The sequence below is a fragment of the Strigops habroptila genome, chromosome 5 (assembly GCF_004027225.2).
Source record: "Strigops habroptila isolate Jane chromosome 5, bStrHab1.2.pri, whole genome shotgun sequence".
Classification (NCBI taxonomy): domain Eukaryota; kingdom Metazoa; phylum Chordata; class Aves; order Psittaciformes; family Psittacidae; genus Strigops; species Strigops habroptila.
In genome coordinates, this window is record NC_044281.2 from 4,696,458 (window position 1) to 4,720,707 (window position 24,250).

A 24,250-nucleotide genomic window follows, 5' to 3' on the forward strand; every position below is an offset into this window, starting at 1 on the left:
TAAATCACAGAATCCCTGGTTTGTGTTGGAAGGGACCTTAAAGCTCACCCAGCTCCAATCCCCTGCCACGGGCAGGGACACCTTCCACTAGAGCAGGTTGCTCCAAGCCCCTGTGTCCAACCTGGCCTTGAACACTGCCAGGGATGGGGCAGCGCAGCTTCTCTGGGCAGCCTGTGCCAGCGCCTCAGCACCCTCACAGGGAAGAATTACCCTCCTGTGGGCTTTTATTAATTGCAACCATTATAGCCCAGTGGAATGCAGACGTCCCTTTAACACAGTCTATTTTAAAAAGTTCCTAAATCCAATGTAACCACACACCAGGTAATTGTTATGCATTGTAAGCACACTGAGTGTTCCACCAGTCTGTTATAACAGGAAGAGTCACTTGAACAGCGAAACTTCCCACCCTGGCTGCACAAATCACTGCTACCTGCTCCTGTCCAAGAACCCACAGACAAAATCAACTTCATCTAATTCCAAACAAGATCCCTCTAATTCCAAACAAGTGTGAGCTCTGCTTCTGCCCAGGCACGATGCATCCCGAAGCCTTGCGGCTTGAGATTGCAAAGCGAGAACAGGCAGCGTGAGAGAAGGAGAAAGCAAAGGAGTTTTAGGGTGTAAAGAAGGGGGATAACGCTCCTGCCGGCGATGCTCCTTAGCGCTGAAGAAGCTCTTGGCACGGAGGTAGCCGGCGCTGAGGCGCTGGACCGACAGCTTGTGCAGCCCGGCCACCACCTCCTCGGCGAAGGGCAGCAGCCACGGCAGCCGGTGCCGCTTGGACGGGCTGGACGTGCCGCTTTCCGCCGGACCCGCTCGCACCCTGCCAAGGCAGAGCCGCGTTACCGGTCGTGTCTCCTCCCTAGCCCTCCCCGGGACCCTTCCTCTTGTCCCCCCGCCGCTAACTCACGCCCGGGGCACCGGTTTCCTCCGCTTGCGCCCCACGCACATGGCGGGGCCGAGAGCTCAGCGCATCCCGGCCCGAGCACGCTGCGGCCGCCGCATCCCGACCCGCATGGAGATGGGGAGGAAGCGGCCCCGCCTCTGACCCCGCCCCGGGAGAGGAGGGGCCGGGGGTGGGAAGGGGTGATGATGATGGATGGGGTGAGGACCTCAGAGCAGCTTCCAGTGTCTGAAGGGGGGTACAGGGATGCTGGAGAGGGACTCCTAATCAGGGACTGTGGCGATAGGACAAGGGGTGATGGGTTCAAACTGAAACAGGGGAAGTTCAGGTTGGATCCAAGGAAGTTCTTTACTGTGAGGGTGCTGAGGCGCTGGAATGGGTTGCCCAAGGAAGTTGTGAATGCTCCATCCCTGGCAGTGTTCAAGGCCAGGCTGGGTGGAGTCTCGGGTGACATGGTTTAGTGCAAGGTGTCCCTGCCCGTGGCAGGGGGATGGAACTAGATGATCTTAAGGTCCTTTCCAGCTGTAACTGTTCTATGATTCTATGAGGTGGTGATGGGTGGAGAGGGTAGAGGAGGGAATTTGGGGTCTGAAGAGGCATTAGGAGGTGAGAGGAAACACAGGGCTGATGAAATAGGCAAGGGACTTTTACAAGGGCCCTTGTAGTAGGACAGGGGGGAATGGCTTTAACCTGCCAGAGGGGAGATAGAGATGAGCTCTGAGGCAGAAGCTCTTCCCTGTGAGGGTGCTGAGGCGCTGGCACAGACTTTTCCCAGAGAAGCTGTGGCTGCCCCATCCCTGGCAGTGTTCAAGGCCAGGTTGGACACAGGGGCTTGGAGCAACCTGCTCTAGTGGAAGGTGTCCCTGCCCATGGCAGGGGTTGGGACTGGAGGAGCCTTAAGGTCTCTTCCAACCCAAACCAGGCTGTGGTTCTGTGGTTCTATGTTGGCACACCAGGATGATTGTCAGCATGACTGTGTGCACATCCATGTGTGTGCCACTGCAAGGGTGCGTAGTCTGCATCAGGGTGCATGTAATAAGTCAGCGCACACATGTGCATGGCAGTGACACTGAGGAAGCTCCTTCCAAAACACTCACCAGGTCCCCGGGCCAGGCTCTGAGCGCGATCAGAGCACAAAGACACAGGGCATCAAGCTGTGTTCTCATTGCCTTTAGCACCAGAGGGTGTCCACATTGCTGTGTTCCCCCCCAAAAAACACCCCGTACAAGGCAAAGCACAACCTTTCTCCATCCATGGTCCCAGCCCCATGTCTTGCTGGGTGCAGGAGGAGAGAGAGAGAGCCAGGACGGTCCTCCTCCTCCAGCAAAGGCCCAGACAAACCAAACTGGGCACTAAGCCTAAAGGAGGCCTTTTCCCACACTTGCTCAGGCAAAAGGGAAATGGACAGACGCTGTTTCAAGTCAAAACCAAGCACGACCACTGTACAAAGCAAATTGCCTTTTAATACATAACGAAACACAAGGGGTGAGTTTCAGGACATCTTTTCTTCTTCCCAGCATCAGCCGCCTGCCAAGGGCAACACAAAGAAATCACAGACCGTGAAATGAGAGGCTGCCACGAAAATAGATGTTCTCTGTGAAAATATCTAACATAGAAAGAGATAGCACCCAAGTAACTGAGCACCAGGGACCTGGCTCTGCCCCAGCCTGGTGGGGTGCCCCCTCCCAAAGGCACCTCTTACAGGACCAGGAGCTCTTGGCACCCCCAGCTGAGGCCATGCACTTCTTCACATCATCTTCATCAGGGACTGCAGCGATAGGACAAGGGGAATGGCTTTAACCTGCCAGAGGGGAGATTGAGATGAGCTCTGAGGCAGAAGCTCTTCCCTGTGAGGGTGCTGAGGCGCTGGCACAGACTTTTCCCAGAGAAGCTGTGGCTGCCCCATCCCTGGCAGTGTTCAAGGCCAGGTTGGACACAGGGGCTTGAAGCAACCTGCTCTAGTGGAAGGTGTCCCTGCCTGTGGCAGGGGGTTGGAACTGGATGAGCTTTAAGCTCCCTTCCACCCAAATCAGGCTGTGGTTCTATGATCTTACAAGTGCCAGGACAACAAAGGCTAGTGAGTGGAGTCCATCTGGTGGCATTTTGGGTCTGCTGATTTGTAAGGCTTCACATCACGGGCACTCAGGTCCCTGCCCTGCCCAAGGTGCTCCTCCAGATCTGTCTCCAGCATCACTCTGCTCCCAGCATGAAGCCAGGGGATGGACCCTTCCCAAGTCCCATCTTGCCCATCAAGCAGCCCCAGCACAGTGACGCAAAGCAGGGCATGAAGGAAGAGACCCAGGGAGATGAGACCACCCCACACCAGGACACTTGATTTTACTCACTTGGCAAACCATACATGCTTAACACTGGTGTGAAAGGCAGAAGGGATGGTGCTCCCAACCGCTCTGACTCAAGGAGGAGCTTGGCTGGAACTTCCTCACCCTGCTGCCCAGAAAGGCCTCGACAGGTTGGTACCCACCTCTCCCAAGGCTGTTGAATAGCCCAAACCCCTGAGCTGCCTCTGCTCTCACCAACTCCACCTCCCAGAGACACCCTGCAGATGCTGCTGAGCTTCTCTCCAAGTGCTTGATAACATCCCCTTTTCTAGAGAAACAGGGAAAGGAGATGAAGAGTGCAGGGGATGGGAGCAAGAACCAGAGCACAGGCACTCAGGCAGGCCGGAATGCTGCAGAGAACCCAACATGGCAAGGGTGGTCCGTGCACACACAGAGGTGACGAGGAGCCCATGCTGCATTGAGAAGCAGTGATTCAATGCTACATTGCATGTAAAGCAGCAGGTCCATCTGCCAGAGGCTGCCACGAGCACATAGGCCAGCAAGCAGGGTGTCCTTCCTTGGATCCTAAGGGTCTGCCATCCTCCTTGCTGGCGTGGCTGCATCTCCCTGAAAGACCTGTTAAAAACCCAACTAAATGAGCAAATAAAATACTTCATCCTAGGCTGCCTGAAAGCTCTGCTAGAGCACTTCATTTCATGCACTGGAAGAAAAAATTCCCGAGACCAGGAAGCACAGGGCACCACTCAGAGGTGGTGCATGGCCAGGGTAGCTCCCAATTGCTGGTGGCTCTTCAAAATGTGGCTCTTAGTTCACAGTGAGGCTTCAAACCCAGGCTGCCCACAAAGGATGCTGTGCCTGCATCCCCTGGGTATCACTGCTTGCTCCATCTATGAGAGCTGGGCACCCCTCAGGTCCTGCAGCCCTCACACCTCACCTTGAGCTGGACCTCACAGGCACACAGAGGCTGCCCACTCATGAAGGAGGATGCTGATGGGAAGCCAGGGCCTTGCTCGAGTGCTCCTGCACCCACCTTTGCAGGGAGAGATGCTGAGAACCTCAAATCCAAGCCTGGTGATGCTCCAGGGTGGCTCTCACTGCGGCAAGGCAAAGCACCCGGATGCTGGGGAATGGATATCTTAGGGGTATCCCAAAGGAAGCTGCTTTCATGTCTAAAAAGGCTATTTCCATACTGGCACTCAGGCAGCACAACGTGGTCTGGCTGGTGGGCAGCGGGACCCACACTGGACCCCAACAGGAGGCTGCTGTGTTGCACTGGACCTGCTCCACCGCAGCAAGGAGCTGCCCCAGCCTGCAGCAGCCACTGCTGGTACTGCATGGACCACTTGTCCTCCTGGAGCACTGCCTGCTCCCCTTCCCAGGACAAGCTGGGCTCCAGGTGGGATATTGGGAGCTGTTTGGGGAAGCCACCATCCTCCGGTGGTGCTTGTGCAGGGAGAGCAGCCTCGTCCTCATAGAGGTCCCCAGGAGAGAACAAGGACTCGTGCAAGCCCTGTTCAGGGCAAGCAGCAGGCTGGGAGGGCAGCAACCACAACCCATCCCCTGGGAGGCTCTTGGGGCTGCCAGCCAGCAGAGGTTGGGACTCCACATGTGTTCCTGCTGCTTCCAGATGTGTTGGAGCTATCCAAACCTCCGGATGGCAACCTCCAGGAGAAGTGCTCTGCCCCAAAGCATTGCCTGGGTTTGCCTGGACAGGGACATTGTGCCACTCGGTCACCGGTGTGTTTGAGTGCAATGGTGCTGGGCAGCTTGAGCCCACCAGCTTGCCCCCAGGCTGGCTGCGATCAGTAGGAACAGTGTTATCCACAGGAACAGAGGTGGGAACTCCTGCTTGAAGCCCTTGTCCTGGCCTTGCCAGCTGAAGTGCTACAGGGGACTTGCTGCTGGAGACTGGGACATCCAGAACAGTGCCCCCCACCAGCCCAGCTGGGTTAGACAGAACCTGCTGCTCTGGTTGAGCAGAGCTAATGGAGACCAGAGAGACCGCAGCATCTTGGCCTTGCGGACCGGGTGCCTGGGGCTGTGGCAGGGCTTCAAACACTGAATGAGTTGCCCAGCAGTGCTGGAGATGAGCTGCAGCACCGTCCTCCTCATTGCAGGGTGATGCAGTGCAGTGTGGGAAGGCCATGCTCTTCCCAGCATCCTGCCCAAGGAGCATCTGCTTCATGTAGGATGTCACTTCAGTGCCAACCTCCTGAGCTGGTGGCTCCTCCTCTGCACCCAAGCTGAGCAGAGCCTCCTCCCACCGCTGCAGCTCTGCAGTGTCCATGTTGAGGCTGTGCAGGGTCCGAGATGTGTTTCCATCCATCTCACTCTTCTCAAAGAGGGTCTCAATAACAACCATGAGGGAGTCACTGTCCTCCTTGGCATCACAGACTCCTTCATCCTGGCTCAGTCCATTGGGCTCAGCGATGAGCTCTGGCAAGAACTGAGGCACGTTATCACCATGGGAGCTGTATATGGATGTATCCTGCTCCATCACGGCGCCAGGAAGAGGGTTGGGGTCTACCAAGCACTGCTTCGGGAGGGAGTTTGCTTGTGTCTGCAACTCCTCCTTTGCCTGGAAGGAATCCAGGGGCTCAGGAAGTTCATTGCCGTATAAGATCGCTTCCCCCGTGACGAAGGTAAAAGGCAGCTTCAGGTTTCTCTTCCGCAGATATTCCTCTCCTTCTTCATCCCTTCAGAGCAGAGGGAAAAGTGATGGAAACACCATAAGCACTTGCTTCTACAAGGCACCAGACAAAACCACCCTCTCAACAGTGAGACAGGAGCTCACAGCCCTGCCCTGGGTTTTCTAAAGCAAAGGCTGCTCAATTGGGCTGGCTACAGTGCTAGTGGTGGAGGACTGGGGCTCTGGGAAGGGCTCAGGGAAGGGCTGTGTGTCCAGAGCTCATCCCAGGCAGGAATGAGCATAGAATCATGGAATGGTTTGGGTTGGAAGGGACCTTAAAGCTCATCTAGTTCTAACCCCAACTTCTGCCTAAGGTCTAATCTAACACTGAGAGCATTGCAGGCAGATGGAGACCCAGAGATACTCACGAGAGGGCTCGCTGCCGGGCAATGATGCAGTCGGGCTTGCCCCCCTTGTACACCAGCCTGGCACTGCCCTGCAACCATACCCAGGCACCCTTCTTGGTCAGCAGCCGGAAGACTGTCATCCCGCTCTCCCCTGTCTTCATCACTGGGGCAGGGAGACAAGAGAGGCAGCAGGGACATGGTTACTGCAGGGGGACAGGGTGCCACGAGCTTGAGCATCATCTCATACCCGTGCTACGGAGCAATGTGGGACACAGCTGGCATGGCGCAACCAGTGCTGTCCCTCTGCCAGTTCCAGGCTGGGAAACACAGCCCCACCAAGGAGCAACAGTGCTGGGGAGCCATGAGAACCCCCCCAAACGCCCTCATCCCAAGGTGTCCCCCCCCAACACTCACTTCTCATGTGGATCTCGGCACAGTACATCATGTCGGCGGCGTGCACAAACTGGTACCCGGACCCCCTCCTGCACAGCTCTGTTTCTGTGTACCCCAGGACAATCGTCCCCCTGGAAACATGGGGAACAACAGTGATACCAGGGATGGATTCCCCAATTGCATCCCACCAGCTAGACACAATCCCCTGCCCAAAAGCTTCCCAGTCTGGGTACCGCAACTCTCCATCCTGGGCTGAGCTGCATCCCCTTTCCCACAAAACCACCCCATTCTGGGTTTGCTGGGCTAAAATCCAGCAGCCAAAAAGTGCTGGCACCCAGTTAATCTGCTCCTCATGTTACTGGGGAGCTGCAATGGATGGACAAAAGCATCAGACATCTTGCCACAGGAGTTGGGTCGGAAGTGCCCTGCTCCCATTGGGCTCTGGTTTTTCCATCGGGAAGTTGAGATGCCCTACCGGGAATCACAGGCTGTGGGCGTGAAGTCCAGCTTGTGCTTTGTCTGGAAGATCATCATCTTGGTCTGAAGCTCCAGGATAGAGAATGGCTGAAGGACAGTTGCAATGGCGAAGAAGACAAATGGGGACCTGCCTGATGGTGACTTCTGCTGCCCAAGGAGGCACTTCAAGCGCCCATGGAAACTCAAGGCCTTGGAGGGGATTAGAAAACCTGGGTGTGAACAGGGTGATGGGGACTGACTGCGCTTCCTCCGCATGGGACAACAGTGGTCCCTTGGGAGCAGGCTGGGGGGTACCACAGAACCATGGAGGGGTATCCCGGTATTACCAGAAATCCCGAGGTGGCATCCAGCAAGCAGCGAAAGCGGCAGGTGAAGCTTCTCTCCATGAAGGAACACTCCTCGGGGCTCGATGTGGTGCTGCATCCAGCCAGCAGCTCCATGGGAAAGGCTGGGAAACCAAAGGGAAAATGAAGCCTTCCAAGGTGTCCATACCTCAAAGCCTTGTAGAACTGCTCCTGGTGGAGACTTTGCTGCTCGAATCATAGAATGGTTTGGGTTGAAGGGACTTAAAGCTCACCCAGTTCCAACCCCCTGCCACGGGCAGGGACACCTTCCACTAGAGCAGGTTGCTCCAAGCCCCTGTGTCCAACCTGGCCTTGAACACTGCCAGGGATGGGGCAGCCACAGCTTCTCTGGGAAAAGTCTGTGCCAGTGCCTCAGCACCCTCACGGGGAAGAGCTTCTGCCTTAGATCCAACCTGAACTTCCCCTGTTTCAGTTTGAACCCATCACCCCTTGTCCTATCGCTACGGTCCCTGATGAAGAGTCCCTCTCTGCATCCTTGTAGCCCCCTTCAGACACTGGAAGCTGCTCTGAGGTCTCCACGCAGCTTCTCTTCTCCAGTGAACGGGCCCATGATCTTCACCAGATGGGTAGTATCATCCCAACTTTGCCATGGGAAGGCAAAGTCCTCTTGCCCCTTCAGACAGGAGCAAGGCAACAAGCTGCTCCCATTGAAATAAATAGGATTTCAAACCCTGAAAAGCAAAAAGGTTTGGGGGAAGTGTCCCCATCCCTATAGCACAGCACAAACCTGTTGATGACAGCCATGAGATGGTTGCAAGGCCCAAAGGGAAGGCTATAGGATGCTCCTCAGCACAGGCCTGTGCTTGGAGGCTGTAAATGCCAGCAAGAGGGTTTTCCAGCACGCGTTTGGCCACGCAGAGGGATCACCCTGGCACTCACCGTTCTGGCTGCTGCTGAACACTGGAGTGCTGTGCAGTTGTTGGTGGAAGGCAGCTCTGTCATCTGCATGGATCAGCTCGTACACACTCTGGTAGATGAGGTCCGACTGGAATGACACAAGGAGAGAAGAGTGCTTGATGAAGGAGGGCCTGGCAGGGGTGTGTGGAGGGCAATGCAGCAGGAGCCTTTCCTTCATGGGTACTAAAAGCACAGGGAAGGAGCGTAAAGAGGCAAACACAAAGCTTTGTGTGCCTTGAGGACCAGGAACCTGCTGGTTTTTAGGGAGGGTGGCTCAGGAAGGAGGAAAAGGGAGCAGAGAAGGGGCAAAAGCTTCTGACACTGTGGGAACAGCTCAGAGGTTTCTACAAGCAATAGAAATGGCAATGTCCGAGTAAGCGCAGCTGCTCAGGAGCATCACACTGCTCATATCCCCAGCATCCTCCGGCCATAGCCAAGCAGAGCTTTCCAGCCTGTTCCCCACAGCAGCAAAGCTGAGGTTCTCCTGGTGTCCCCTAGCCCTTCCAAGGATGTTCCACACTGGCTCTGGCTCCTGATCCTTAACCACAGCCCATGGGAAATGGACTCCCAGCCTACTCTTTGGGAAGCTTTGCTCCCCATCTGTGGGGTATCTTAGCCTCTAGTATCTTCTCAGGACCAAATTCAGACCCAAGGCCAGAAGGGTTGTGGGTTGTCAGAGGGGAATGTGTTGGTGGGGTACAAATTGCAGCCTCCAGCAGCACACTTTGTGTTGCCATCCCTGGCTCTCCGCTTTGTTTCTCCCACAGGATCAATGCGCAAACTAATTCCAAGGTTGATCAAAACATTTTGACCAAACCAAACTATTTTTCTCCTCCCACCACCAACTTATGCAGAGGGATTTGGTGGTTTAACAAGTGGGTTTGTATGGGTTTTAACTCCAAACCTGTGGGAATCTCTATCCCAGCGCAAGCCACCTTCCTTAAGCGGGCCACCAGGAAAGATGGACATGCTGATATTGGGCTGTAAAAGCCACGCACCAAGAAAACCAGCAAGTCCTCACATCTCCTGCCTCCCAACACAGCCCCCTTTCTTCTAGGGCCATGCCTTGAGCCAGCCTTGCCCATCCTAGTCCTGCATGCTGTGGTGGTCAGCATGGTCCTGACCACCCATGGGCAGCTCAGGCCACTGACTGTCATGTCCCTGCCCTTGGGAACATGCCAGAGCAGAGCCTCCTGCTTAACCAGACATGCAGGTATATTGAGAACACCACTCCCTGCCTGACAACTGTCTTGACTTGAGGCATCACCCCAAGGAACAAGGGATGGGACAAGAGGAAACGGCCTCAAGCTGCACCAGGGGAGGTTTAGATGGAGATGAGGAACAATTCCTTCCCCAGAGGGTGCTCAGGCATTGGAACAGGCTGCCCAGGGCAGTGCTGGAGTCATCATATCAGTCCCCGCAGGTACACCAGCACCTGTGCAGGTTTGGCAGCCCCACAGCCCTCCTGTTGGCTCAGTCCTTTGGCCAAAACTGGAGGTAACAGGTAACAGCTTGTCCCATATAAGCCATGGTACTGACCCTGCTTGCCCGTGAGATGCCCTCAGACCATAAGTGCCCAGCAGCATGATCGAAGACAAACCTCCCACTGCTCTTCCACAGAGAGACAAGAAGATAGATCCTGCCATTGCTCAACTTGCATCTGTTCCTATTAAAGCCACAAGCATTCCTGTCGGCTTTCACAGCCCCCAAAGGACATGACTCATGTGAAAACATACATCCACAATGACCCAAGGGAGCTGGGAAGGAAGAATAAAGCCCTGGCATGGCTATCAGCACCTCCTTCCCAGAGCTGGACTGCATCCCTCTGGTTAGAGCCAGGAAAAGCATGGTACCCACCTGATGAAAGCCCAGGTAGTCCTGCACAGTAGGGGAGATGTAGAAGATAAACCCATCTCCAGTCACAGCAATGATGAATCCATTGAGTGCCTGAAAGCAGAAGTTGAGCCCAGAGTTACTCTCCCTGGCTTCAATCCAGCTGCTGGCAGATGAACTTCTCTAAGTGTTTCTTCAGCATTTGGGGACAGGAAGGGACCTTCTTCATTAGCAAGATGATGGAAGCACGTTGTGATCATGCAAGACTTTTAATTCTGGTAAGTTGGGGGTTTTGGGGGGGGGGTGTGTTTAGCGTTAGCATGAGCAATGATCCAAGGCAAACTGACCACTTCTTCTAGACCCACTACTGCTATAGAAGGTATAGCTATAACTCTTCTAGGGCTCTGATCTTCTCAACTTCAATAGCAAGCAGCAATAGGTGGTGTAGAGGGGAAAAAGCAGCTCTGGTGACTCCAGAAGAAGTCTAGCATCAGTTCAAGCATAACAAACCCTTCAGAGATAGGAAGCAAACTGCAGTCACTCACTGACCTGATCTATCTATCTGCTTGTTCATTGTAAAAATGAGCTTCAAAGACACTCTGAGCCTTGTGTCTCCCCCTAAGTTTTACAGTTAGGAGATTCTACAAGCTTATTTGTGCATTGCTGTACATCTTCTCCTCAAATCCCAGCCCAAACCCATTCTTTAATCCTTAGCACCCGAGGACATCACTGTCCCTCAGGCTCCTGCTCTTGGCTCCAAGGGTCCAACTCATCACAAAGTTCACGAAGCAAGACCAAACCCAGTGACTGCTACCACTGGTGATGCAGCTAAAACTAACACCCGCTTGAAAGCAAAAGAGGTGGAAAAATCTGGAAACTCCAGTCCCAAATTTGGGAAGACCCTGAGGATGTACCTGTGATGCCCAACATGGCACCCCCTGGTCTTTATAAGCCCAGAGACTGTTTGATGCATCTTCGAGGAGGCAACATCTTCCTGGCCTCATCTATCTCCCACTACACAACTTCTTCTCATCTGATCTGACCCTTGCTCCTGACAAACACTTCAAGAGGCCCCACTGCTCTTGAGATGTTCGTGAGGAACAAGCCCCATTGGCCCTCAAATACATTCTGGCACTGAACTGGTGCTGCAAGAAACCATGCTCAAAACACTACTCTCCTCTTGCTGGTGTTCTAGATGACAGAAAATGAGGTTTTCAATACAAAACCCTCAAGCCTCTCTCTAAAAGGAAAGACATACCATCTGTCATACCATACCATCATACCATCTGTCCACTTCTTGCTCTGCCCTCTGCCATTATATACACATGGCCTGCAGCTAAACCCATCCCCAACTGATAGCTCCTGGCTTGAGAAAGGCCAAACCCACACCATAGGAGAGAAACTATTGGAGATCATGGAGAGGAGAGCTCACACATCTAGTGAATAACAGACAGAAAAGGCTAGGTGTAGATTCAGAGAGATCTGATGACCATTTCAAGCTGATTTCCCCCAAAAGCAAAGTACTGTGCTAGATACAGGGTGCCCAGAAACGGGTGCCTCATCCCTGGCAGTGTTCAAGGCCAGGTTGGACACAGGGGCTTGGAGCAACCTGCTCTAGTGGAAGGTGTCCCTGCCCGTGGCAGGGTTTGGAACTGGATGAGCTTTAAGGTCCCTTCCAACACAAACCAGTCTGGGATTCTGTGATAGTAATTCTCACACCTTGCTTTTGTCTGTAATGTTTAACTCAGTGGTGAATAGGAGAGAAACTAGGAAAAGAAAAGCCTCAGTGGAAGCCTGGTCAGGCTATGGGCAGGTCCCAGCAGATCTCGTAAGCTTCAAGGCCAGGACGTACCACAAATATGGACTTTGCATATGGACTTTGCCTTTGCTGCCCAACTCAACTGCACTGAGCTGCCCCTGGCGGGGACCATGGGGACATGCTGTTTCATAGAATGGTTTGGGTTGGAAAGGACCTTAAGATCTTCTAGTTCCAACCCCCTGCCATAGGCAGGGACTGCTCACACTAGACCATGTCACCTAAGACTCCATCCAACCTGGCCTTGAACACTGCCAGGGATGGAGACCAGGCTGCAGAGAAGGGTCTTGCCTCCCAAGCTGCTCCTTTGGGTCTGTCCCTCCTTGCAAAGAGGAGGCAGGAGCAATCTGCTGCCACAGCTCATGCACTTTGCCCATTTACAGTGACACTGAAGCTTGTGGGATCTGGCTTTCTTTAGCAACTGGGCTTACTTGGAAGGGTGCTGGATTGAGCACGTTGCCTGATCCTGCACAGATTCAGCTTGCAGCAGGACTGGTCCCTTTCCTTTGTGTGCTGCAGCCCCCCAAGGGTCCCTGAGTCAGAGGCTGTTCTGCAGATGACAGTATGTGACTAATATGCTCTTCAAAACAGAACCAAACCAAACCACCAGGCAGCTCAGCTGTGGGGTTTGTGTCACATTAACACCTCACCAGCTCTCCAGATTCCTCCAGTCACCCAAAGCTGCCAATGCTCAACAAACTGCCCTCATATGGCCCAGCTCAAGCCTCCAGAGAGAGCTTGGGAGCCGCTCCATCATGGGAGTGCGGAAACTACAGACTATTGTAGAATCATAAAATGGTTTGGGTTGGAAAGGACCTTAAGATCATCCAGTTCCAACCCCCTGTCATAGGCAGGGACACCTCACACTAAACCATGTCACCCAAATCACGTTATTCCAGCTGTTCCTCCATGCCTATCCCACTTGCACACAGCCCAGAGCACTCCTGGGAGTGAAGCTCCCATGGCAGGCTTCATGTGGTCCAAGTTTCACACTGGGCTCCCAGTAGTCAGCAAAATCCCCCCCATGAGGGCTCTGCTCACACCCTGTCCATAGTGGTGGGCATTGAGGTAAGGCTGTGGAGGAGCAGGGTTGAAGGCAGCAAAGTCAGACTTTAAGGAGAGCCAAACATCCGCCTGCAGGGGGAAGAAGGGGACTGAAGGCCCATAAAGCAGGCACATGCGATGTCAGAAACGCAGCTGTGGAGCAACTGAAGGTCTTGCATAGACTTGTCCTGCAGCCCCAAGGAGTGGCACGTTTGGAGCTGACATACCCAGATGTTTGTTCTGCAACCAGCGTTTCCATGTGACTTTTCCTATCTCATTTCCTCCCAGCTTCCATTGGCAACCCAAACAATCAGCATTCGGCTGATTCACCAGCTCCTTGCTCTCTGAAGTTCACTGACAGCTATTTCATCAGACACACACACACTGGCCTTTCTAGAAAGCAGAGCTCCCCCCACCCTCTGATTCTCCCCACCAGTGTCTTCCAAGATCCAGCTTTTCACCCCCAAACTGAACCAGGGCTTTTCCCATCCCAGGCAGACTATGAATCTATCCTAAGGAACCCATGCAATGTCCCAGGTAGAGCAAAATGTTCCTGGTGGATGTTTTACCCTATGGCTATCACCATTCTCCTCTTGGCATTTACTGGAACACAAGAAATCCATCACCTCAGGCACGAATCAGGGATCAATCCCTACGCTGCTGTACGATAGCCCTGCATCAGAGCACAATCCACCACCCCGAGCCCTGCTCTGGTACAGATGCAGTTTATGGGACAGCCCCTACAAATGGGCTGAAAGGGGGCATCAAACTGTGTGGGGTGAGAACAGTGGGGTTGGGGCCCCATTCCAGCCAGGCAGTGTCACTGCTCCCTGACCCAAGGTGCTCAGTGCCTGTAGAATAGCAGCCAAGGTAAAGCAGGGTCTCCTCTTGCTCCCCTGATGGGACCACATGCTCCACTGCAGCAGGCAAGGACCAGTGATGGGTGGCAGGACCCAAGGAAAGACCACACACAACCCAAGCTACAGCACAATACCTGGAGCAGCAGTTCCCCCTCAGGAAACAGCTTCCTGTTGACCTGTGGGTCCATCCATCTGCTCCCTCCTGGGCCTCTGGTCTGATCCAGCATGTAGCCACCAACATCCATAGCTGTGGCTGTGGGTAAGAGGGCAAGAAATGAGCATGGAAGGGGCAAAGTGGGAGCCTCTCCCTCGTCCTCCTCCTCCTCCCCACCTCAGGGCTACTCGTGCATGGCTGCACCACGCTACCCACTGCACATGGACCCAGCCTGGAGGACGAGGAGAGCAGTGGGATGTGGAGCAGAGCCCCTTTAGAGAGACATTCCAACTTGCCCAATGCTTCCTCCAAGATATTATCATCCCATTGCTAACAAACCTCATTTCTGCCAAGGTCTGAGGCAGAGATGCAAAGGATAGAAGGGAGGTGAGTGCTAGGAAACACCACCCAGTACAGCAAGAAGTCTTTAGGTTAGAACCTGGAAGAGCTGAACTTGCCTTCAAGCCACCCCACTGCCACAATGTCTTCTTTCCTGCCTTTCAGGGCTGACAAAAACAGAGGCAAACCTTCCCAAAGTATCCCATATGACACCAAAGCACCCCCACTTCTTCCTCCTGCCTTCGGCTACTTGGAAGCAGACCAGAGGGTTGGTGGCCATGACATTCCCAATGAGATACTTGGCTCCCAGGACTCACTGCCATGACCTCCCCATGCTGCCTCTCATATCTTCACTAGATGCCTTGAAGGTAACACCCATGGTTAGAGGACCTCAAGCATCACAGGACACACAGAACCGGCTGTTGAAGGAACAGGAATGAGGATAGCAGCTCCCCAGGGATATCCCCAGCATGGTACTTCATCTGCTGGGGAACTGTCCTTGAGCAAACTCAATCCAAACTCATCTTCCAGCACAATTTAAGGCATGTCTTTGCACCACCTCAACCAAAAACCCACAGGAAAGGCTCAAAGCAGCTCCCACATCGGAACCACCCCACTGCTGCAAGCTCCTGCAGTGACCCAATGTTGGGCAGAGCTGTGAATAGCAACATCCCAGCAGAACATCACTGCCTGCCCTGGCTGAACCCTGGCTTTCTGATAGTGCTGCATGGCCTTGGCTGGATCCCTAGGGAAAAGGTCTTCTGAATTGGGTGAAGTGGTAGGAAATGAGGAACAAGCACAAACCGACCCGAGTCTGGCCACACAGTTGATTTTTAACGTGGTGGAAGCCCTCACCTCACCACTGAACAGCTTTCAAGGTTTGTTGGTTTATTTCCCAACCCCAACAGCACAGGGTTCGAAGCCAAAGTAAATCTAAACCTAACCAGGTTTCATCTGAAACTGCTGGAATGAGATTCAGATTCTGCTCTTCAAACCATCACGAGGCATGTTTGCATTAAAAGCTAGTCCGAGGTCAAAACATTGCTCAGATCTATTGACACGTGGATCCTGAGTGCCAGCAAGCCCACAGGCTTCCAGCAACCAGGCACATGGTTAAAGACAGTTAGCTGAAGGTCTTGCATAAGGCGACACAGAGGAGCCGCACTGTGCAGTCACGCAGGTTTAAATCGAACCAGAGAGGATGGTCTGAGCCCATTAAGCAGAATTAACCTCAATCTCCACCACTGATAGAACTGGGCTACTTCATAGAATCCCAGACTGGTTTGGGTCGAAGGGAGCTTCTCTGGGCACCCTGTGCCAGCGCCTCAGCACCCTCACAGGGAAGAGCTTCTGCCTAAGAGCTCATCTCAATCTCCCCTCTGGCAGGTTAAAGCCATTCCCCTTGTCCTGCTGGTCACTTCAGCCTTCATCACGAATCCTCATTGCCAACACATGAGCTCCCATTCCCTCTGCACAGACACTTCCCAAATCAGCAAGAGGAGGATCAGCCAATCCAGGCAATGAGAGACCTTTGGGAAAGGCTGGGAAAGAGGAGGTTCAGTGCTAAGAAAGTGGTCCCTGCGCTCAGCTTATTCATCAGCCAGGGAAAGGCACAGCAAAAGGCAGGTTCAAGGCACTCACCCAGCAAAAAGCCTCCTCGCATCATTGCCAAGCAATCCCCAAGGACAAACATCCAAAGCCCATCTGGACCAGGGGTATGGCTTCAATTTGCACATGACAGAGCAGAATAGTTTCAAAATGAAACAGCAGTTCTTTCTTTAAACCCTGAATTCCTCGGAAGGGCTGACTCCTCTCCAAAGCATTGCAATGAGGTAAGCTGGCAGGGCAATACAAAAGGAAACCAAGCTCTTCCAACTCAAAGCTCCAAAAGGACAGAGAGCGTTTTGCAAGGATGCACATGGTCTCCAGCTCACTCCCAGTGTCCACCAGGAGCATTTTTGCAGGGAGAGCTGCTCTGGGCTTACAGAATCCAACAGGAAACACCTATTTGCTCATTTGACACTTCCCAATAGAATGATTTCTTCCAATTCTCCCACCAGTCTTAGCTGGGGGCTTTTAATCTTCCATTGGGGATGCTCCCATTCCCTCCTCTCAAACAGAGTGGTCCATTTCCAAGCTAGGAAATCCTGCAGACTGTATCTCCCATGGGACACACTATGATGACCTGGCTTGGGGAGAAAGCCTGGAGCAGACGGAGAGGGCAGGAAAGCCAAAGAGATGGTGTCTACCAACTGCTTTGCCATCAAGTATCACTGCACAGGGGTTACGAGGTCCTAACTGCAGGGCATGTCTTGTAATGGTGCTTTAAGTATTGGTGGTGCAGAGCAGCTGTGTTCACATCCAGCCCAGAGGCCAAGGAGATGCCGAGGTGAAACACGCATCCCTCTCAAACCAGGATACATGGGATATCCTCACTTTCACCATTAATTCAACAAGTGGGGCCTGGCTTTGTTCCTGCAGAGGCATACAGAGGCTTTTTGCCTTGAAAAGGGAAAAACAATGCTTTCAAAGTGCAGAAAAAGCCCCCACTTCATCACGGGTAACCTCATGGGAGGGAGGGATCATCACGCCTGGAACATTCCCCATTCACTTGAGAAGTTATTAGTCTCCAGGGGATTTCACCAGCACATAAATCCACACACACCAGGAACAACTTGCAGGGTGATCACCCCATGAGAGTCCATCTCCCAGTGACACAGGGTGATGGCTTGAAGCCTCCTTCTCCTCCTGCTGCCTCCCCAAGGCAGCTGGGTGAAGGCGATGCAGAGAGCGTCTCCAGGACATGCTGACACTCCAGAGCAGAGCTTGGTCAGGATGATGCCAGCATTACCAGGAACAGGGAGGACCAAGGGCCAGGGTTCTCCATCCCAGCAATCGAGGCTATGTGATCATAGAACCACAACCTGAACTCAAGAGAACTGCTTGAAAAGAGCAACTCTTTATCAATATGGCAGCAATTCAAGTTGCCTGGAGATAAGGCAATGGGCTTGAGCTGCTGATAGAGGGAGGTTGAGGCAGCAGAGGGCAGGGATGCTCCCCAGGCAATGTCGTGCTCTCCTGCCGCAGGAATGAAGCCTGCACAAAGCAGAAACCACAGCACGAGGGCTCCCACCATCTCCCCTTGGAACCTCTGATGTGCTACACCACGAGTAGGCTGTAGATGACACAGGTCTTCATCAGGCAGGGCTTGAGGTTGACCTTGATGAATCGGTGGGATGATGTGAAGTCAAACAAAATGAGCTTCAAGGGAGAGACGCAGGCAAAAAGAGTGGAATGAGCTGGAAATCACAGACACAGTGGCCAAATGGGAGTAATTGGCCTTGCAGCAAGGAGGGGCAAGGGGTGAACTTGAACTTGCCACTCAACATGAAGTCATTCAGTGGTGATTGCTTTTCCACAGCAGCTCTCATGCTGGGAAGCAAATGCTGAGCGCATCCCGGTGGGAACCACATGGGTCCCAGCTGGAAAGCTTGGCATAAGGGTCTCCTCTTGGCAACCAGCAACCCCAGCTGCAGAAGGTCCTGGAAGAGTCCCCAAGGGGCTTTGTATGGGGCAAAAGTTAAGGCAGCCAAGTTTATTCAGTCTTGGAATAGGATGCAGCAGGATGCCTGTAAGTATGCTGATGGCTTCCTGCCCTCCACATGCTGTGCCTTCACCATCACCCATGCCATCAAGCCCAAGGCATTGGAGATGAAACACATGCCTGTCCGTACCTCCATGCCATGCCAGACATACACACACACCAATCCATGCATCCCCAGCTCTCAAGCACTGCTCTGCAGCAGCATTTAAGCAACTGCTGATAAACAGGTTCTAAAAGCAACCCCTGGCAATGTTGCAGGCTTCATCTGCATTGCAGCCTGCAGTTGGTGTCCTACTGGCAGGCAGGGGAGTGTGGTGACCCGCAGGCATCTGCAGTGACTACCGGCCATGCTCTGCACTCCCATTTTCCCCCTTCAGCACCAGAGACGTGCTGGGTGATGAAGAACCTGGTTTCTATCAGTTAAAGAGCGCAGCAAGGTGCCTCTTCCAGCCCCATCGCATCCTTTGGGGTCCTGCTCCCTGGAAGGACCTCTTGCATCACAGCCTTTCTGACCTAGCCGCAGTTATCCGGTACCAGAGCAGTGTTCAAGCAGCCAGGAACTCCAGTGGTGTGCCAAAGGTAAAACCTTGGCCAGGGCTGAGATAAGACTGGATTCAGCTGCACCTAGACTCCTAGAGAGCGAGGGGGTCCAACCCGAACCTTGTGACTCAACAGGAGAGTCTCCCTTATTCCTTTGTACCTTCTTTGGTTAGATATAAGGCAGAAGTTCGTCCCTGCGAGGGTGGTGAAGTGATTCTGGGATTTTATGATTCTATTTCTGTACACATTACTTGAACTCTGTATAAATCACTTTAACCCAATCCTGTATAAATCATCAGCAATTCAGACACGATCTCTTTTTGTATGGAATAGAGTGGACCTTGCCATTGAATTCTGTTGAATCACACATTTATAGGTTTCTATTAAGATTACTTTATCAATGTCTCTGAGAGTGATTCTTTAAGTGATGCTAAACACTCAGTTTCATGACATGAGAGCAAAATAGCAGCAGTGTCCAGCCACAATCCTGCTGTGGTAGCTGCCCTGCACCAGGGTCTCCACCGTTAGCAGGAAGGGAAACCTAAGGAGCTCAGTTCTCCAGGCATACCAGCTCAACCCTCCATCCCACAGAAATTAACTGGGATCTTTGGGAATGAAGCATCACCCTCCATCTCCTAGAAACACTCATTAGAGAAGTAGAATAGACATCACCACATCTGAGCCCAGCAGGACCAGGGTGGCAAGTAGAGCAGTGAACTACTAACATGACACACACCACCACCACCACCCCTTGTCCTGTCCCTACACCCCTTGTCCAAAGCCCCTCTCCAGGTTTCCTGGAGCCCCTTTAGGCACTGGAGCTGCTCTAAGATCTCCCCTTAAGGAGCCTTCTCTACTCCAGGCTGAACCAGCCCAGCTCTCTCAGCCTGTCTGCAGTCTCTTGGCCCGTTTCAGCCTAATTCGTTTAACTATAAACCATGGTTCCAGCTAAATGAGGGAGATGTTGCTGTTCAACAGTTTTACCTATTGGCTCCTTTTTCACCAGAGGCTGGTGGGAGCGGGACACAGGAGGCACTTTGGACATAAAGAAGAGGAATGGTTGCTAATGAGAAGTAGGAGAAGCTGCCAGACCCCCAAGTCCTACCTGCAGGAGACACAACTTTCCATCCCCAAACAAACACAGATCAGGGGGAGATGTGAGCTGCGCAGTGGGATTGACCCCAGGGGCTTTTCCACCTCTCACAACTCACAGACACTCACCCAGCAAGTAGCTCTTCACCTTCAGGTACCCAACAGCCAGTCGTAGAATGGAGATCTTGTCGAGCCTGGTGCGGACATCCTCAGGGAAGGGCAGCAAACCAGTCAGCTTGCTCAGCTCTTGGTTGAGCCGGTCCCGGTGCCGCTTGGAAGGGTTGGACTTCACACCCTCAAGGGGTGGTGGTTTGGGGCTGGAAGAGGCAAAGGAGAGGTTAATCCAACTGGGCCTGTCCAACCAGGCTCTTTCCAAACTCGTGTTGACTTTAGAGCGGCCACGACAAGAGTAAAACATTAGGCAGCCAAGGTAAAGCCATGTGGCAGCAAAAGCAAGCTCACAAGGCAATGGCTGGAAGAGTTGTGGCCATCCCAGCAGGTCACCTTGTAGAGCCCTGGGCTTGATGCTCCCTAGCTGTAGTGTGGGGTGATGCTCAGATGTGCACCTTCATGTCCAGTACAGCCTTGCTCCCACCACTGAGCCCTAGCAGGGAAAGGGACACCAAGGGCAGAGACCTACAAGCCATCAGAGCATCTCTTGCCACTCTGATTAGACTTTTACACCCACCGTCTGCTCTGTCTGCCCCTTCTCCTCTTCTTCCTCATCCCATACACCCTTCCCACACAGCAGGTCTCTCGCTGGCCATGTTCCACATGCTCACATCAGGTCCTCACCACAGGAGTAGGGTCCACAAGAGCAGCTCTTGTCTGCCTTAAGCAGCCATGGGGACCTGTCTCTATCAGCTGCAGTTATTTCACACACTACAATTGAAGCTCCAGCCACAGGAGTAAGAGGTTAGTTAATAACCTTATAATGAGTCTTGCGTGTCACCTTGTCTCCTTTGGTTGTTAATGCCAGCTTGGATTTTGTAGCTTGAACCAAAACCCTTCAGGCTCTCCTTTCTCTCTGTATTTGGTTCAAGTGCACCCCCTAACATACAACTCATTGCCTTGATGTAATTCATCTAACCACAACCTCCCTCTCTGCAGGCATCTTTGCTTCCTAAAGTAGCTTCACATAACAAGATCTGCCAATATTTAGCAGCAATTGAAGCTCTCTCCTCTGCTCCCATTCTCAAATCTTGCCTGGCAGGACTGCTCCCATGTGTGACAAGGGAGGAAATGAGCATTAAATGAGGTGCCTGCTGAATTGGCATTGCTGAGAGATACCAAGGGGGCTTTCTAAGCATGAATGGAGAATTGGAGCATTGCTCCAGAAAAGCTCAACCATCCTGGGTTGTAACAAGCATCAGAAGGGATACAGCCTGCTTTTCACAGAGGCTGGGTACAACTCATCACCAAACTTGTCCCTATGAGCTGGGCAAAACACACTGGCATCAGTGCTTTTATGTACCCCACTAACCAGTGGACTTGTTGAACTCCATGAGGTTCTCATCGTCCCACCTCTCCATCCTGGCCAGGTCCCTTCGGATCCCATCCCTCCAGCACATCACTGCACCACACAGCTTGGTGTCATCAGCAAACTCGCTGAGGGTGCATCAATCAGTGCTGGTCCCAATAGCGATCCCTGAGGAACACCACTCAAGGTTGTCTCTTTATGTGCACAGGAGCCCTAACACAGCACAGCCTTAAGACGTGGATACGGCACAAAGCTCAGCATGGCCGTGCCATGGAGTTCATGGAGAAGCTGCTGGGACAAGCACCGTGCATTCAGGCTGGAGCAGAGTCATAGGGAAAGCTCCGCTCCCGGCAGGGCAAAGGCTGTGCCACTGATGGACGGTTGTTTTCCATAAGCTGCCCTTTGAACTGGGAACACAGCAGGAAGCTGATCACTTCGGCAAGTACTGAGTGACACTAACCATTAACAGAGCCAAGGTTGCCCGAGCTGATACATTGCCTCCTAATTCCTATTAATTGGTTTTGAACAAATAAAGAGCCCTGAGCAAACTGCAAAGGGACCAGAGCATCCCCCACGCCCCCATCCTTCCCTCCTCAAGCAGCTGGCTGCAGATCCCACCATCCCAGCCCTGCTCGGATCTCCCAGCAGGACCCTGCTGCAAGATCTGCCCAGGCACAGAGGAAAAGAGTCTCTTCTGATTCCCATGTTGGCCCTGCAGTACCAGGGATCAAGGTCTCTTCTGCTCCAAAGGGACACCTTCTCCTGCATGCTGAGTCACGCAAATCCAGCCCGATTCCTCAATCTGGCCACATCACAGTGCTGAGTCGCTGCTCCAAAGTGAGCAGGAGAAAGTTTGAGGCAGAGTAACAACCCTTTGCATTTTCAGTCCCTAATAAACACCAAGAGAGGCTCTGTTGAGCTGCTCTCCATAGATTTGTAATGCTGATGTTCACTCCTTTATCCCAGCCCTGGGTTCAGCTCATCTGTCTCCAAGAAATATGTATCATAGAATGGTTTGTGTTGGATGGGACCTTAAAGCTCACCCAGTTCCAACCCCTGCCACAGGCAGGGACACCTTCCACTAGAGCAGGTTGCTCCAAGCCCCTGTGTCCAACCCGGCCTTGAACACTGCCAGGGATGGGGCAGCCACAGCTTCTCTGGGAAAAGTCTGTGCCAGCGCCTCAGCACCCTCACAGGGAAGAGCTTCTGCCTCAGAGCTCATCTCAATCTCCCCTCTGGCAGGTTCAAGCCATTCCCCTTGTCCTGTCCCTACAGGCCCTTGTCCAAAGCCCCTCTCCAGCTTTCCTGGAGCCCCTTTAGGCACTGGAGCTGCTCTAAGGTCTCCCCTTCAGGAGCCTTCTCTTCTCCAGGCTGCCCCAGCCCAGCTCTCTCAGCCTGGCTCCAGAGCAGAGCTCCTCCAGCCCTCGCAGCAGCTCCATGGCCTCCTCTGGACTCGGTGCAGCAGCTCCACGTCCCTCCTGTGTCAGGGGCTTCAGCGTATTTACACCTTCATTTCCTATACACCTGATGACCTGAGCTAACCAGGCTGATGTGACTTCAGAGCAGGTACGGGGGAGGCATGGGCAATCCCAAAGGCAGGAAACTCCAGTAGCACATCAGGGTGCATGTGTTGTGCAAGAGCAATTGAGCAGCATGCAAAGTAATTATTAAGCAACAGGGATGTTTAGATAAGGAGGAATTGGTGTACATTTGATTTACACAGACATTAAAACAGAAGCCAGCCTGCATCTCAAACTCTCCAACAAGCTTCCTCCCAGGAGCACTGAGGATCCAGGGCAATCACCACTGGGATTTTTACTTCACCAGCATGCATACCAGAGCCTACAAAGCATTAGCTCCAATTAACCCTCATTAGAACACAGCAGCCCAAGCACGCTGTCTCCCTATCCCTTTCGCTTCTTCCACGCTCCCACCAGAGCAGCTTCCCGCAGCTCCCCGTAACCAGTTTGCCACTCACAGACCGGTTTTCTCGCCTCCCTGCCCGGTCCCACACAACCCACCCCACGTACCCCCTCATTCCCATCGCCCATGGAGGGAACCGGGGGTAACCCCCCGCCCCGGAGCACGGACCCGAGCTGCACCCACCTCTTGGGCACCGGCTTCTTCCTCTTCCTCCCCGCGTACATCCCGCCGGCAGCGCCGAGCACCGGCTGCAGCCCGCGGCATGGAGCGGGCGGCCGCGCCCGGGGCGGGGTTTAACACGGACCGCGACGGGGCGGCCCCGGTCCCGCACCGCCCCCCTGGGACCGCGGACCGGGGTCGCCGTTCATAGCGAGCCAATGCATCCCTATGGAAACAGCGAGCCATGGGCCAAGGGGTGACATGTGGGCATGTTAGGGATAGGACAAGGGGAATGGCTTTAAGCTGGCAGAGGGGAGATTGAGATGAGCTCTTGGGCAGAAGCTCTTCCCTGTGAGGGTGCTGAGGCACTGGCACAGGGTGCCCAGAGAAGCTGTGGCTGCCTCATCCCTGGCAGTGTTCAAGGCCAGGTTGGACACAGGGGCTTGGAGCAACCTGCTCTAGTGGAAGGTGTCCCTGCCCGTGGCAGGGGGTTGGAACTGGGTGAGCTTTAAGGTCCCTTCCAACACAAACCATTCCATGATTCTGTGAAATCCTGGGAAACACCATTCCACCCATGGACTACCGTTACCAGTGAGGACCACTGTGCCTCTGTGGTGGGTGCCCACCAAAGCCACTCCATCACTCCTCTCCTCAACTGGGCAAGGGAGAGAGAATATAAGGAAAAGCTCATGGCTCAGGAAAGGACAGGGAGAGATTGTTCACCAGTTACCATCATGGGCAAAGCAGACTCGGCTTGGGGAAACAAGTTTATTACTAATCAAATCAGAGTAGGATAATGAGAAACGAACCCAAATCTGAACGCATCTTCCTCCCACCCCTCTCTTCTTCCCAGGCTTCACTTTACTCCCAAAGCCTCCATCTCCTCCCCTCCAGCAGTGCAGGGGAACAGGAATTATGGTGAGATCATCTCATCTCACATTGTCTCTGCTGCTCCTTCCTCCTCAGGGGAGGACTCCTCACATTCCTCCCCTGCTCCAGCGTGGGGTCCCTCCCATGGGAGACAGTCCTCCTTGTAC

The 24,250-nt window shown here is 53.4% G+C and overlaps 1 protein-coding gene across 3 annotated transcripts in view; it reads right to left on the bottom strand.

Moving 5' to 3' along the window:
- Positions 1-23,290, bottom strand: part of LOC115608088 (aryl hydrocarbon receptor-like) — a 43,549-nt gene extending 20,259 nt beyond the window's left edge. Inside the window, exons 1-10 of one of the 3 annotated variants that reach the window (XM_030486284.1) lie at positions 23,238-23,290; positions 19,781-19,968; positions 14,057-14,175; positions 10,227-10,316; positions 8,352-8,457; positions 7,434-7,555; positions 7,106-7,296; positions 6,652-6,761; positions 6,259-6,400; positions 5,411-5,897 (exon numbers count right to left, since the gene is read on the bottom strand). In XM_030486284.1, the coding sequence (XP_030342144.1) occupies positions 5,411-5,897; positions 6,259-6,400; positions 6,652-6,761; positions 7,106-7,296; positions 7,434-7,555; positions 8,352-8,457; positions 10,227-10,316; positions 14,057-14,175; positions 19,781-19,968; positions 23,238-23,278 (1,596 nt within the window). In that variant the 5' untranslated portion in view covers positions 23,279-23,290. Of the gene's footprint in view, positions 1-2,856; positions 5,898-6,258; positions 6,401-6,651; positions 6,762-7,105; positions 7,297-7,433; positions 7,556-8,351; positions 8,458-10,226; positions 10,317-14,056; positions 14,176-19,780; positions 19,969-23,237 lie in introns of those variants that run through there. The other 2 variants (XM_030486281.2, XM_030486283.2) reach the window with 2 other exon arrangements.
- Between the last annotated feature and the right edge of the window lie 960 nt (positions 23,291-24,250).